Source organism: Pleurodeles waltl, chromosome 9, assembly GCF_031143425.1.
Source record: "Pleurodeles waltl isolate 20211129_DDA chromosome 9, aPleWal1.hap1.20221129, whole genome shotgun sequence".
Taxonomy (NCBI): Eukaryota; Metazoa; Chordata; class Amphibia; order Caudata; family Salamandridae; genus Pleurodeles; species Pleurodeles waltl.
In genome coordinates this window covers 141,317,979-141,333,360 of record NC_090448.1, presented here as the reverse complement: position 1 = coordinate 141,333,360, position 15,382 = coordinate 141,317,979, and the positions used below count along the sequence as shown (strand labels likewise).

Genomic DNA, 15,382 nt, shown 5'->3' with positions numbered 1-15,382 from the left:
TTTTATTAAGTTGCCACTGTTTACAAATGTCTAGACTTATTTAAACACTGTAGTTAATTTCTGTTACTGCTTTAAAAATGTAATCAAATACATGATGCCAAGCACACTGTTCTGGTGAGGCTGGCCTTACTTAAAGTATAAAAGTGTCCACAGTGAGATTATTAGAAGGTGGGGTGAGGTGAAGGTTTTGAAGAGTATCAGAATTGGCATGCACCCTCCACCCCCTTTCATCATTTTGCAGGGACGCCATGTTTGCCTAAAGCCCATGTCACTAGTTCCACATTCTATGGAGCAGTGCAACGCCCTTGCGTTTTATTGCCTCGCTGGCATAATAGTTTACTGCCACATTGCGGAAGTTGTAAATCTGAATATTTTGACTAAAATATGTCTTCTCTATTTATATTGACGTTTTCCTGGTGTCTACGTTCACTGTGCACCGGAATTCGACAACTAGCAGGATTTTTAACGTAAAAACGACAATTTCCAGTTGTTCTCGTGTTAACGGAATCTAATACACCCCTCCTATAAGGGGGTATCAGATTCATCAGTCAAACGCCTGCACATCGACATGAATGCGGTTTGTAATTCCGGATTGATTCTAAAAGAGTTGTACTGTTGCTTTAAGAACCACGCCTCCCCAGCAGTTACTCAGTACTGTATGTACAACTCGTCACAGATTCCTGAAGGGAGGGGCGGGCATAGAATTTCGTAATCTCTCCCCGATTTCGAGAGGGGCGCGTTTGATTTTTTAACCAAATTTTGCACGTGTTAAATGTTTCCTTAACGTTTGTTTTTCCTCCTGTAACTTTTGAGGTAAGCATTACCTGTTACTCGAGCGCGCCGAGAGGATCGTTTCGTTTTTGTCAACGAGGTTTTGCAACTGGAAGGAGGTATAATTTAACCAAGTTTAAAAACTGCGTGTAAATAAATCCATGTCGACCTTTGAGTCAGAGCTGCTGAGACCTCTAAATTAATCCTGTTCACGTGACACCACCAGGGTTTATAAATAAATCGCATTGCATGTTGTTGCATGTATCATAATTCGTTACGAGGGGTTTCAGCTAATTAATGTCTGCATGATTTGAGACTTCGTATTAAGATGCATACCGTCGAAATTTCGCATCCCCAAAAGTGCCCATTTGTAGGTCACTGTAATATCAACTAGTGAAACATTTAACTTATAAATAATACATTAATAATATGTAAATATTTATCATAAAATGTAATTTAACATCGCCTATTATCCAAGACCTGTTCATCTTTAGAATATGATACGTTCCAGTGGTGTTCTTGCTCTCTTCCTCTTAGGAGTTACTGAACAATATATATGCTACATTCAGCCCATCATTTCCTGAGACAGGTGGCAACCATAGGCACAAATCGGGTGCCACCATTCAACCGAGGTTTCGACAAAGGAAAGCTGGTTTCCTTATAGGTGACTATTTTTTGACAGATAAGGCATTTGAAGTTGGCGAGAGGTGCGGTGATTTGCACAGGATCACGTTTAAGCCATTTCGAAAGTCTGGATTCGACGTAGGTCAATATTATAGATGGGGCGCAGTGCCTCGGTCTGCACTTCTAGATGAGCCAGGCAGAGTCTGGGGCAGTGCACCTTAAAACAGTGAATGTGCTGCCTCCATCGCAGCCGCAAACTTGTGCCTTTCCTGAGGACAGCGCATTTTTACGGTAGAACTGGCAACCAGAACTGCTTTTGAAAGGGGATCAGAGACCCACCTGCAGGCATATGCAATGAGGATTGCACCCTCCTCCTGGGGGTTATCTACCACCTTTCAAGGGGCATGCTAGGGGGAGCTGCGCTGCCTGTCCCCCACCTCTTTGTGGCACTGTCAATGCCCCCGGCAGCTTCTTTGGCTCTAAGCCTGTACCTATTAGATGACTTGCGCACAGAGGCAAAGTGTTTCCTCATTTGCATGGGAGTGTACCCTTGAAACTGCACCAGCACTACACGTGCCCTAGCACAGTTTGTATTCCAGAAGGGATCACACACCTGTCGGCTGTCCCTTGTATAATACCAAGTGCCCCAGGAGATTCAAATTATATGCCCATCCACCATGTTGTTCCCCCAGGCCATTTTAACAACACAACTCCTAGGGCCAGATATAGGAAAGGTTTAGCGACTCGCAAACGGCGAAAAACGCCATTTGTGAGTCGCTAAAGCCCATCTGGTATGTAGAAATGCATTTTGAGAGTCGGAACCGACTCGCAAAATGCATTTCCGAGTCGCAAATAGAAAGGGGTGTTCCCTTCCTATTTGCGAGTCGCAATGGTATGCAATTCCATTTGCGACCGCGAAAGTGGTCGCAAATGGACTCGCAGTAACCCAGTCGCAAACGGGAAGGGGTCCCCTGGGACCCCTTCCCCTTTGTGACTTGACCAAAATATATTTTTTCAGAGCAGGCAGTGGTCCAATGGACCACTACCTGCCCTGAAAAAATACCGAAACAAAAGGTTTCAGATTATTTTTCAAAGTGCAGCTCGTTTTCCTTTAAGGAAAACGGGTTGCACTTTGAAAAAAAAAAACTGCTTTATTTAAAAGCAGTCACGGACATGGAGGTCTGCTGTTCCCAGCAGGCCTCCATCCCCGTGAGTGCCCTGAGTCGCTATGGGGTCTCAAATTGCGACCCACCTCATTAATATCTGAGACACCTTTCTGCATCCCAAATTGCGACTTGCAATTTGCGAGTCGCAGGGACTCGCAAATTGCAAGTCGCAATTTGGGACTTTCCTACATCTGGTCCCTAGACTCCTAACCCAACACTTCAACTTTTGCCTCTGAACCGTACTTCATACCACTTGCATGCTCCTAGGTTGGCATGTGTAAATGGAATTTTGCATTGTGGCTTTCACAATGAAAGACTATACCTCGTATACCTCATAATGCCAAGACATCACTAAACAGATATGTGGGCGGGCCTCATCTGAAGTGACTAACTTTGTTGCATTCAGTGAAATGTTAGACTTAGAGCTATTTAGTTCTTTGCAATCTTTAACCTAGATACAGTTTGTACCGTGTAGGGTTTGGCCGAACTCTCTTGACACTAGCATAAAGGGTAGTTTTTGGCACTGTGTTGGCTGATTTAGTGGCCCAGGGAGACTAGTTTTATAATGTTTATTTATACATTTATATATGATGTTTAGTGCAGTACTATTCCAAGACCTGAGATACCCAATCACACAGCTTGGTCTGAGCAACTTCAGTAATGTGCCTTAAAATGTACCATTACCACTAACATACTGTTAGTGGATACTACTGTGGTTTGTATTTTTGGCTTGTATCCCAATACATAAAGGAAAACAAAAGGAGGTGTGGTCCTTCTTTGATCTATAGCATTTTGTTTAACACGCCTTAGAAAGTACCGACAGTAAACACCAGGAGGGATTCACCTGGGTTACTGGCAAAAATGCAGTGCTACATTTGTCCCCTAAATAGGGTTTGACTTTAAACATGGATGAAAACTGCCCCAATAAGACACCAATTGCAACAGCAACCCATAGCCTCTCAGGATCATCTGATAGGGTGGTGTGCCATGGTATCAGATTGTCCTACCAATGCAGAGCTGAACAGGAAGACACACCTAGATTGGGTAAGAATTGCTTAGATTCTTCTACACGAAAGAGACTAGTGCTCATTATGGGTTCTTCCCTAGAGAACGTGCTTTGCGTAGAACTTTGTTCAAGGTGTGTATTAATCATGGTGCTTCCCCATTGGCACTGACCACCTCGGAGTGGTCTTGCTGTAATACTTATTGAGTGAGCCCACTTTTGGTTTAGGAACGTTGGACCATTATCAATTTGCAGATATTTCAGCAGCCTATGCGTAGCAAGGATTTTCCTGATCTTATGGATGATTTCTTCTGCGGCTGTAGCACCGCTTCTGTGTACTTGCAATAACATTACAGCCAGGAAGTGTTTCTTATGTGGAAGATGGAAAAAATCAGTGCTGGCTTGGCCCCATGTGTGAGATGGCATGTCTTTACTGATGATAGTAGCCGATGTCTGGTGTTCCTACTGCCTGTTATAAAAGGTAGTTCTTTATCATGGCCTCAGCCACACCATCAAGCAGAAAGAACTAGACTTTAATCCTCAATCTGATTTTGGTTTTCACGATGCCAGTGTAACAAGCTTAGGCCAGCTGAAGGATGTGATCACTTAAAGCTGATGAGAAAACAAGCCGGTTGCCTCTCAAGAGCAGGCAGTCTCTGGATACCACCAGTTCATTTATGACATCATATAATGATGTCAGAATCTGGCGGGTCTCCACTATTAAGCTTGGCTAGTCATGTACAACAGTCCTCTAAGAGCCTTAGCTTGTTGCATGGATTAACATCTGAAGTCACTTATCAGTTTTGGTAGCTGCTTGGATTTCAGACAGCGACATTGGTGATGGGCTGGATCCTTCCATCACCAGGCAGACATAGAATTCCATCTCTCCTGCAGTCCCGGCATCGGTATCAGTTGCCTGTTAAATATGTTGCAATAGTAAGTCTGCAGAGATTTGGGACCCCAGTCAGTAGATGTAACTTTGATGCTTCAGGATCATTTCTCAGTATGTGTTGGGGCTTTAGATGTTGACCCTTGAAAGAGATATGCTAGCAGACTGGCTGATCAATACTTAAATGATGTGTCCTTATAGGTAAAGATCAAAGTGCCTCAATCCTTTGTGCATAACTATAGCTTTATTCTGGATTTGTTAGTAACTTTATTCAGTTCTGCCGTTGTAGGTTTTTGTTGCTGAAACACTACATGTTTCCTTTCAAAGAAGAATAGCCCGAAGCCTGTACGTCTTTCAGCTCTGGATAATTCAGTCTGTTTAGCTTTACCAATGTACTGGAGTGTGGTTTCTGCTAAAGGGTGTCTTTGGTGCCCTAAAAGGCCATATGGTACTCACTCTTCTACTCTCAGACTGAGGTAGATTTAAGATCTCCTAGTAGTTCAGTGGGAGAGGTAACCTTCCCACTGAACTGACCACAGTGCATGGCCATGCCTAGGAAGCTACGTACTTTGGATACTGAGGACTTTGGAGAAGCTGATTTGATGTGTTTAGATGGGACTGGTGCTACCCACTGAAAGAGAAACGGTAATCAAAAACATGCGTGCTCTGTTTGAAGAATTACGCTTGTTTTTGGTTGTTGTTAGCCTACACTCTTAGAGGCACTGCAGAAGGGCCTTCGGTTGATAATGGGGTTCTTTGGCGTTTTTAGCAAAGATCAGGATATCATCGTTGTTGTTAATGGCCTCACTGAACCCACAGAGGACTTCCCTGATGACTGTTCTGGAAAACTTCAGCAGTAATTGAGATGCCGAAGTTTAGACTGTTCATTGTGCATTGAGAAGGGGGAGTATTTCGATCCAGGGTCAAAGAGCTCCTGATGAAACCTATAGAAGAGTCTAATTTTTGATGTTCAGCAAGCCATGTTAACTTCAGCAACCAAATCACCGACTGTAGGTTTTAGGTGGTATCAGGAAGGCGCATGTCCATGCAGGTGGAGACTTCACCTGGTTTGAATTAGTAGGGTCTTCAATACTTTACAATGATGCTTGATTGTTCTGGCCTGCAATTTCTGCTTTAAGTTTGGTATTCATGTATGTGATGAGTGGGAAGTCATGTGATCTTTTACTTCACAAACCTTGTGTATTTGAAAGATGTAAGAAGTCATCAAGAAATGTTACTGAGTTTGCAGGTAATGACGCTCAAGGCAACTTGAATTAGGTGAGGTTTCTCAGCCATGTAACTGCCTGTGAGAACACCTGACCAGAATTTGTGACAAACCCTCAAACAGATGATGTGACATTTGTGGGCAGTGTGAGCATCAAATACCATGCAGGAGTACAGTGCCTTCATGTGTCAAGATGTCAAAGGTGTTTGAATGGTTGGTGGTACGTTGAGCAGGTTTCTGTAGTTTTTACATCACATAAATGGATGCCTCTTTGCTGATTAGAATGGTTCCAGGTTGTTTGCAGATTTGTACCCAACATTTTGGCTATTTTCACGATGGCCCTCACATGCTGATCCCATGCACGACCTGGAAAGGGACTTGAGTCACCACTTTATCCTCCTCTAACTTTTGTAACTGTGGCAGTGATGGTGTGCAAGTGACTTCTGGACTTTGGGAGTTGAAGAGGTAGTCTCTGTTTATGTGGGCCTCTAGGCCCTTGACCTACGGTCCTTTGCATAGTGATTCATCTTCCTGCATGCTGAACATTTCTTCCTATGGGTGTGGCATGAGGCCAGGAACCATCGCTAGTGGCATAGATGGAGCTCATGGAAAAGTTGGTTGATTGGATGGGCAAGGTAGAGATTCCGTTTACAGATTTGTGTTTTTTAACGGGAACTCTTTCAGCACTGATTCAGTGTGAGAGGTCAAGGTATCTGAAAGTTCAAGAGAGTGGCCTGGATTGATCACATTAGGGAATGACACACCAATTCTGTTAAGATGGGGCCTCTCAGCTCGACAGGTATATTTCTGCACAATTTCTCCTGTCTCGTTGTGTCAGTCTTTGGGGCACACATGAAAATTGTCTATGGAATCTTCTGAGCCTTACTTGGCTTTCTGTAATAAGAAACAATCACAGACTGGTTTTGCCGTTGATGCAAAATGGATGTTGAGGGCAGTAGTCTTTGGGACGCATGTGTGTTGTTGGCTTGCCTTCATTCTGTGTGAACATTTAAAAACTTGCTCCCCCTTCAGATGAAGCATTATTATCTCTTCCATTTATTCTCAGCATTTTAGGCTCATAAGAGCATCTGTAAACGTGGTACCCATAGGTATGAAGATAGTATGCCAACAATCTGAAATGGGCTACCAACTGGAATGCCAGACATAATTCGATGACTGTCCTGGTTGACCGAATACAGTTGTGTGATTGGTGGAGATTTTTGCCTGTGCTGGTGTAGAAGAGAGTTTAACTTTAATCTATGTGATCCCATGGCCACGCCCTCTCTCAGTTCTGTATAATGATGTTGTGCTGCCTCAGTATCACTTTCGTCGGTGAGCACCACCAGAGGCTCACCAGTGGAGCGATAATACACCTAGTTTCAAGACAGCGACAGAAACAGGCCCTGCAGCTAGGCAGTGAGCAGTCGGTAGCCAGGTGTGTGGCTGGTCTCCCAGTTTGGTGGGGAACGCAGGCCCAGGAGCCGACGGTGTGCCGAAGGAAGACATCTGCAGTGAATATGAGTTAGGCACACATGAGTTTGGGAGGGGCCAGTATGATCTGTATTGCTGGCATCTACTGCAGAGCATAAAGTAGAACAGGAGGAGACATGTTTGGTCTGTGTATGCCTCGTGCTTGGCATGTAGGACAGAATTTGTTATTTATCAACACTCCAACTGTTGTAAAGACGTCTTCAAATACTATCTAGTTTGACAGATTGTTACAAATGCTTTAAAATGAAACACTTGGTATAAAGTTTCAAGTTACTTTCAAACTACTGTGATGCAAAGTGCCGTGTGAAGCTCATAAATGTCAGTGGCCTTAGTTTGCTTATTTTTTCTTAGTTGTATTTTTTGGGTTTCGCTATGGTTAATATTATCCCAAGAAAGGCCTAGACTTGATGACTTATACCAGGTTTTTTCTCAAACCAACATAAAACAAACATTGGCAAAGCCAGTAGGTCTTAGTTTAAAGTGACAGCATATGAAAGCACTGGCATGCAGAAATGTTTCCTTACAACAATTTGTGAACATAAGGCCTATTAGCATGCAAGTCTTGTTGGCAAAGATAGTGATGTGGTATTGGTGACAATATTGTGATTTTGGTAGTTGTGGGGGTGGTGTACTGGTTGTACTATTTATGTTGGTGGAACTGGTGGTAATAGTATTGTAGTACTGCGAGTGGTGGTGTTGGTTCTATTAGTGGTATCTGTGGTCGTGATGGTATTGTTGGAAAGTGATAGTAGTGGTGTTGTTAATGGTGATGGTGTGCTATTGACAAGTAGTGAAATAGGTATTAGGGTAGTAGTATTGGTTGTATTAGTGATATTGGTGGTGGTGATGGTAATTTTGGAGAGTGATAATGGTAGTCCTGGTATTATTAAATGGTGTACTATTGATAAGTAGTGGTATTTGTACTAGGGTGGTGATACTGGTGGTACTGTGAGTGTGTGTTGCACTTACAAGGATCATTAATTCTGTATGTAATGCATGCACGAGGTAAAGAACTGAATATGACAAAAAGTGTGACAGATAAGTGGGAATCAATAAGTTGTAATTGACATTGTTGCAAGCCAGTGGCTGAAAGAGTGATCTGAATGAGCCAGTGGTTGAAGGAGGATGGCCCAATGCCTGCTCCATGCATATTGTAAGCATTATGTTTTGCAAACAGCTGAGTATTCAACCCAAACCTAAAAAGGAACTGGCATTATAAGGTCTGCTTTGGACAGGAAGCTATGCCCTCTATGACTTGAGACCACTTAATAGTAGACCGCTGCAGCCTGGTCTGTGGAATTCTGCCCAGCACCGTGGCTTCTTTGAGCACACAGCAATTAGGGAACAATTGTGTAAAATCACCCAGTTACTTGCTGCATTTGATTTAATCAGTGTACGCCAGGATCTGAAAATGCCACTGGTTGTGTAGGAGCAAACACTACAAATTAGAAATGCAAAGCAATAATTTAAAAGACCTTAAAGAAGAGATCTCGCCACAGGCGGTGAATTTAGTTTCTTTGCATTGGTGATTGCGTACAAGGTAGGGCAGTGTGTGTTATAGGACAGAGCGCTTAGGGAACTGAAAGAGGATTATCATAAGAAACATGGCACTATCAAGGGTGGCTGAGGATTTCTCACGATTGTTGCATTTCAGTACATTTATAATCCCCCAGGTTTGCCTAAACTCCCCGTCCTGTAGCTATAAATTCAGCATCTCAGGTTGAAGATGAAAATTCAAAGCTCACTGTAGAATCTCGATGGTGTCCACAGCTTCTGTGTTTTCGGTTATGCTTTTGTTTGCTGGTTTATATTCTGGTTTCCCAAAGTGTTTAGCAAGCTTCTGTCTTTATTTAACCTTTCAAATGAGCCAGTCTAATGGCATTCTTTCAAACCAAAGTCTTCAAATAAAGCAAATACAAACCATCAAGAAATGCTCAGATTGTGAGCAAACACATGCTTTGCAATGAAGAAAGTAGGGCCTGCCACAGCAGCAAGAGGCACCTCGAAATGGAACTTGATGTATCCAGCAGACCTGATTGATATCACAAGTAGAAGGTGTGACTTTCAAGGGAAATATATGTGATCCATTGGAACTGCCTTCATTTACGTTGTAAATGTAATCGGAAGTCTTCTCTTAGTGAAATCCTTCAGTGCAATAGGAAGTATGGTGATTGCCAGCACAGGCAAACGTGCTGCCTTTTTCTTTTGACAGATGTGAAGTGTTACTCATCGATAGCTGCCCAGGGAACGTTACATAGGCAACATATTTCAGGAACGGGTTTTCGAGTGTTGATCCCCGACTACGAAAGGAGACTGAGGTTCAAAACCCAGATCCCACGCTTGATAAATCAAGAGACTGTGGAGAAATCAAAGTTCAATCAGGTATGAGGCAGAGCAAAGTAAATAAGTAAACCCTATTCAGGGCAAAGGCAGAGCTGAGGACTAAGCTGAGCATGCGATGCTGTGTGCACCTGGGCATATGAATGAATACATGCAGACTGATGGGCTGAGGATGCGTGCACGATATACGAAGCATACCACTCCAGTGCAATCCGAACGCAGGGTCTGTGGTCTACTTTGAAATCCATGGGATGCTGGTGTCCTGGCATCACCAATCCAAACGCGGTAAGCCTCCTTCGTTAGTCTTTCAGCTCGAACAAAAGCAAACAGCTTAACTTAGAAAACTACCCAGGAAAAAAAACTACCTACAAACATGCCACATCTGCAAGCAAGGTGACGATCACCCTCTTACATGCTAATCACTCAAGCATTACACACTCAAATCGGCCTAACACAAGGATAAAATCAAACAATTGCCTTGTGATAGATCATCAGATTGTTGCAAATAAAACATCCACATACCCTGTTATTAATAGACTCAAAGAACATGTGACTTGACAATCCACAACAACGTTTGGACTTGCGCTGCTGCAGCCCTGCCTATCTGGAAAAAAAAATAGAGGAGGAATCAATCACACCCCCATCAAATTGAGAAGTTTAACACACTCACATGCTAAAACTGTGATCTTGGATAAAAGAGGTGCTGTGCCTCGGGTACTAGGGTACGGGGTCCTCGGGAAGTGTACTAGCCTGAGCAGATCAAGACAGAGTGAGTTAATGATGTAGACATCACAATTAAAACCCTTACTGTAAGGTTGCACTATTTCCTAATCCAGCGACCGCACATTAAGCTCATCTTAAAACACGTTCCTCACTGCAGTCAGCCACGTCCACCCCACGCACCCACTCACACCAACATTCAACAAACACAGAGGAAAGTAGAGCAGCATTCTGCACAACATAAGTTCTACCAAGCGGACAAACCAGTTGATCCTGCTCAAGTGGGTTAGGCAGAGGGTCATGTTACCGGCAACTCCTCTTCAATACACCCAGTAGAGATAATCCTGAATCACTTCTCTCTCACACATGATTGGCTCCCAGGTCTAAATGAGCCACCGCTATTCAGGACAACACCGCAGGGGAAACCTGACGTCCACACAGCTGTGCTCTCTCGCAACACCGACTGAGACCCCCATAAGAAAACCTCAATGGATAAGCACAACGTCAAAGACACTTATGCCTGCTACTAAAAGGGTACAAGTGGTTTGCAGCCACGCAGTAAATAAAATTTCATCACAGTGTAATAGCATTGCTTACCCTTTGCTATCCTTGTGTAGCTTGTCCCCAAATGTAACTCCCTACCAAAAATTTAAGTGAAAATATCTGGCAGGAAAGTTAAGCAGGATTCCACCTCATTTTTACACGACGCCTAGTGGCTTTTAGAATATAAAATGCAGATGTGCACTTAAATGGATAGGGACCCGATTAGTCTCGTTTGGACAAGGCACCAGCCTGGCCATCATTTTGGTCTATCCCTGCGACGTGCTGGGTGCAAGACTGGCCAGGGTTTTATGCATCACCCTAGAAGAATCGTTCAGCTCGATTTTTTGTCTTTGGGAGCCTTCTAGAATCTAAGGGAATTTGAGGCACGAACCCATCCTCAAAGTTGGCCACTCTCAACCTAGCGTGAGATGGAAAAATTTGCCCCTTAGAAGCTTATGGGGGTTCTACTCACATTATCATCTGTGATGGCTGTTGTATTTGAAATGACACTTGTTTGGCATAAACGTATAACAGTAGGCCTTATCCCTTCCTTGAAAATGTTGGATGGATTTCTGCTCAAGTTACCATCTGGATTAATGGGCCAGTCCACTGCGATTTCACTCTTGTAGTGCAAGAAAAAGCTAAATTCATTTTTTAGCTTGGTTTGTAGTATGTGAGTAAAACACGGCAGAGAAATGCAAACACTCAGCACTATATAACTACACAGAAATCTCCTAGCAGTACAGCTAAGGATCAACATCCCCCACACAACACAGTACTGATATGCCTCCTAGAGGGCTATTATGTTGCTTTCAGTTAAACTTGTCAGAAATACACACCACATTGAAAGATTGAAGCAGTCAGCAACAACAGACCTAGACTATTTAATCGCCGAGCAAAGGGTATGTCACCTGCCAAAGAGATTTATATGGAGTAAGTAAATTATCTGTGGCTGACCTTTCAGCACCAAAGTCACCTACCCAAAATTCACTGAACATGACACCACCAGCCTACAAAATATTATCACAGGATGACTCCAACTTGGGTCTGTGATGGCAACAAAGAGTACACGTTCTGAGGCACCCACAGACATCTGACAGCATGGGAGTCCCTAATAAGGCCATTCTGTATGCACTTTAAATTTCAACAAATTAACATAATCTACACTGTATTCTGTTTCCGCCATCCGACTTTAAGAAAAAACCTTCCGAATACTGTAGCTCAGTGTATTTGTAAACAGATATGCCTAAAAGGTGCCCAGCGCAATTCAAGCCTAAAATAGAGGCAATAGAGGATTTCTACCATTTACTCCCTGTCATTTTTTCAAGCCTCAGATAAAGGCTCCTATAGCTGTCAACTGATCCCATGCCAGGAGATCCCCAGTTTTCAGCCTGAAGCATTAACATGCTGGGACTTGCAGTTTAACGTGTCCTGTTATAAATGTACACAAACAAGTTCAAGCAGGCTTAGTGCTGTTGGCCGAAAAATCTGGGCTGGTTGAAAATCATTCCATTAACATGTTGTAAGTTGATCTCTGTGAGCTTCAGTGTGAAGTGTGCTCAGGTTGTTTGAACTACTTATGTTTTGGATGCTCTGCCTACGTCGTCCTTCACTTTGACTCAAGCCCTTATGACATGACCACTGATACAAAGACTGCAGGAGACCCAAAACAAAATCCAACTTCCCTTGGTACATCTCTCAATGTGCCTGCATTTGGAGAATTATATTATCTTTGAGATTACTTATGATCCAAGATAAATGCCTTGCATGCACCTCCATCCACTCACCCTCCAACCAAACCTGTGTCACCCTCTGATAAATGTTCAGTGACTTCACTGGGATTATATCTATCTCTCAGATAATTGGTGGAGACCTGGCTATTGCCACCTTGTGGATCATTGTTCTTTCCTTCACAGCCTTTCTTTCAAGGAGGGGGTATGAACTGGTTTTCTACATAGTGTATTTGGAAAGCTGTATTGTCTTTCACTGTATCAGGTGCTTTGTGTTGGATCTTGTCCATCAGAAAACCTCTGTATCTACATCAGGTTGTGAAGAGCAGCCTCAGGTGGAAGGCGTGGGAAGGGCGCTGGGGGTGTGGGTACACAGTAGGGAATCAGAAAGGTTCACTGCTGTGAAGATTCTTGTCTCTGAAAGGTTCGCAATTGTTTGTGATGTACTGGCAGTCGCATGCCAAACTACAGTTCAGGACCTGGTTGTAGTAAAGCAATCCTGCACTGCACACAGCCCAAGAATGCTAGAGGTTGATGCTAATGCTCAAATAAATAAGCTACTGCACACTCGAAAAACCTGCATATAGTCATGTTATTGTTTTTCAAGCTTTGTCCACCTCACAATTTCTCTAATGTGTTCAATCTAGAGGTGCAACATTACCCTCTTTGTGACAAGCCTCTCTGCTGGTCTTGGAATGATCCCAGGATTCGTAGCCTGAAAGTTAAGTACATTGGAGCAGAGGCCTCATCTCCTGTTTCAGTTGAGGTGAACTGTCTCTTAAATTAAGTAGTTTGTGCTTTACCTAATGAGTGTAGTGTCTTGATGTCTCTCCTCCTTTGGATAATTCTGACACTGAGATGTTACAGGTATGTTTTTCTTTTTCTTTCATTACCATTGTCTTGCAGTTGGTTATTACCAGTCACAGGGTTGTCCTACATCCTCCCATCTCATTGTTTATGCCATATTTCCAACCTATTGAAGGTGATATTGGAATCCATTCCTCCTATTACCAATTTGCCTCCTTCCTGCAATACACAAATGAGGGGTGGACACTTTGACTTTGTTCTGACTGTGCCTACTGTGACCAAAAAGTTTATATCTCATACCTGAGTTCATATTTTTTGCTCCTTTGCCTTCTCGCCACATATTGCCACCTGCTACTTCATTGGTTGTGCTGTAACTGTGCCAGTTATGTGCATTAGAGGCTGTTTAAGTGTGTGTTGTGCTGTTTATCCTCACTAATGATCTTCCACTCAGTCTTACACTTGATCTGCAGTCCTTTAGTATATACTGAAAAATGTAGAGGAATGAGTCAGTGGTCTCAACCGCTTGTTATATTTAGCCTTGTCTAATGTTCATTTGTAACCCATTTGCTGACGTCTAAATATGTACCAGAGTTTTGTAATAATTTTACCATTGGTATTTATTTGTTTGAGTAGTAATGCATACACCATTGGATAAAGATACTTTTCTAGGTTGCTGTTTCTAGTCTAATTGGGATTTTTCCTGTTTTAGGTAACCCTGCCCCAACAAGAGTAGGGAGTAAGTGCGGTGGAAGACCAGAAGATAGCCATCATTGAGAATGTTGCACTTATTCAAAGCAATTCACAAGTGCTGTACTCCTACAGTCAGCAAGGGCCATCGAATAAAGCACAGTATGCATATTTTCCAGAGGTTCAGTGCCTATGCAACGCAGAGCTCTGAAAATAGAGACTCTTACACATACGTCATCGTCGGAGCCGGCTCTGCTGGTTGTGTTTTAACAAACCGTCTATCCGAAGACCCAGATAATTCAGTGCTTCTTTTGGAAGCAGGTCCTAAAGATACTTTTCTAGGTAGCAAGCGACTACTATGGAAAATTCATATGCCTGCAGCCTTAGTGTATAATCTCTGTGATGACAAATACAATTGGTATTACCAGACAACGCCACAGAAACATATGGATAACCGAGTTATGTACTGGCCCAGAGGAAGAGTGTGGGGTGGCTCTTCTTCGCTCAATGCCATGGTGTACATACGGGGACATGCTGAGGACTACAATCGATGGGAACGAGAAGGTGCCATTGGATGGGACTATGAGCATTGTTTACCGTATTTTAAAAAGGCACAAACTCATGAGCTGGGCCCCAATTTATACAGAGGGGGAAGTGGACCCTTACACGTCACGCGAGGTAAAACAAATCACCCTCTTCACCGTGCTTTTATTGAGGCGGGTCAGCAAGCAGGATATCCTTTCACTGATGACATGAATGGGTTTCAGCAAGAAGGATTTGGCTGGATGGATATGACTATACACAAAGGTAAGCCCAAAGCTATTCCCTTTTACAAACAGTATGAGGTTACAGCAACTTATCTGAGGAATGTTCAACTAAAGACATATATCTATCGTGCAATATATATGAACCACAGTACATAACATGAGTTGCGGCAGACGTGCTGTTAATTCTAACGTACAGCTGAGAAATTCAACCAGTTTTAAAAAAAATTTGAGCTGATTAAATAAACTGAATTCTCCCTATACTCAAAGGAGAATAGATATTTGTGGTTCCATCTCCTGTAGGCTGCATGAAGTAAAAGAAGAGAGTACACCAAATTTGGGCTCCAGCATCCTTCACACACATGTTGTCTCTCTGAAGCGATACAGGTGTGTAGGCTACATTTTGGAAGTGTTGGGGGGGGGAACCAAAGCCCTCTATGAAGCTATGTAAGTTGTATTTGTTGCCACTTAATTGGTAGTTATAAAGTCTCATGCAGTTCATTGGTCAGTGGCCTTATAATGAACGTCGGTGAATTGTGAATAGACAAGAGGTAGTCGGAAGGCGAACCTACTGTGTGCCAACCGCATAGTTGTGGCGCAGGAAGTGCGCCATCGAAGGGTA

The 15,382-nt window shown here is 43.0% G+C and overlaps 1 protein-coding gene across 2 annotated transcripts in view; it reads left to right on the top strand.

Annotated features, from left to right (window-relative positions):
- The first annotated feature begins 672 nt into the window (after nucleotides 1-672).
- CHDH (choline dehydrogenase) overlaps nucleotides 673-15,382 on the top strand; it is a 46,688-nt gene continuing 31,978 nt past the window's right edge. Inside the window, exons 1-2 of one of the 2 annotated variants that reach the window (XM_069206439.1) lie at nucleotides 673-813; nucleotides 14,019-14,803. In XM_069206439.1, the coding sequence (XP_069062540.1) occupies nucleotides 14,086-14,803 (718 nt within the window). In that variant the 5' untranslated portion in view covers nucleotides 673-813; nucleotides 14,019-14,085. Of the gene's footprint in view, nucleotides 891-14,018; nucleotides 14,804-15,382 lie in introns of both variants that reach the window. The other variant, XM_069206440.1, reaches the window with a different exon arrangement.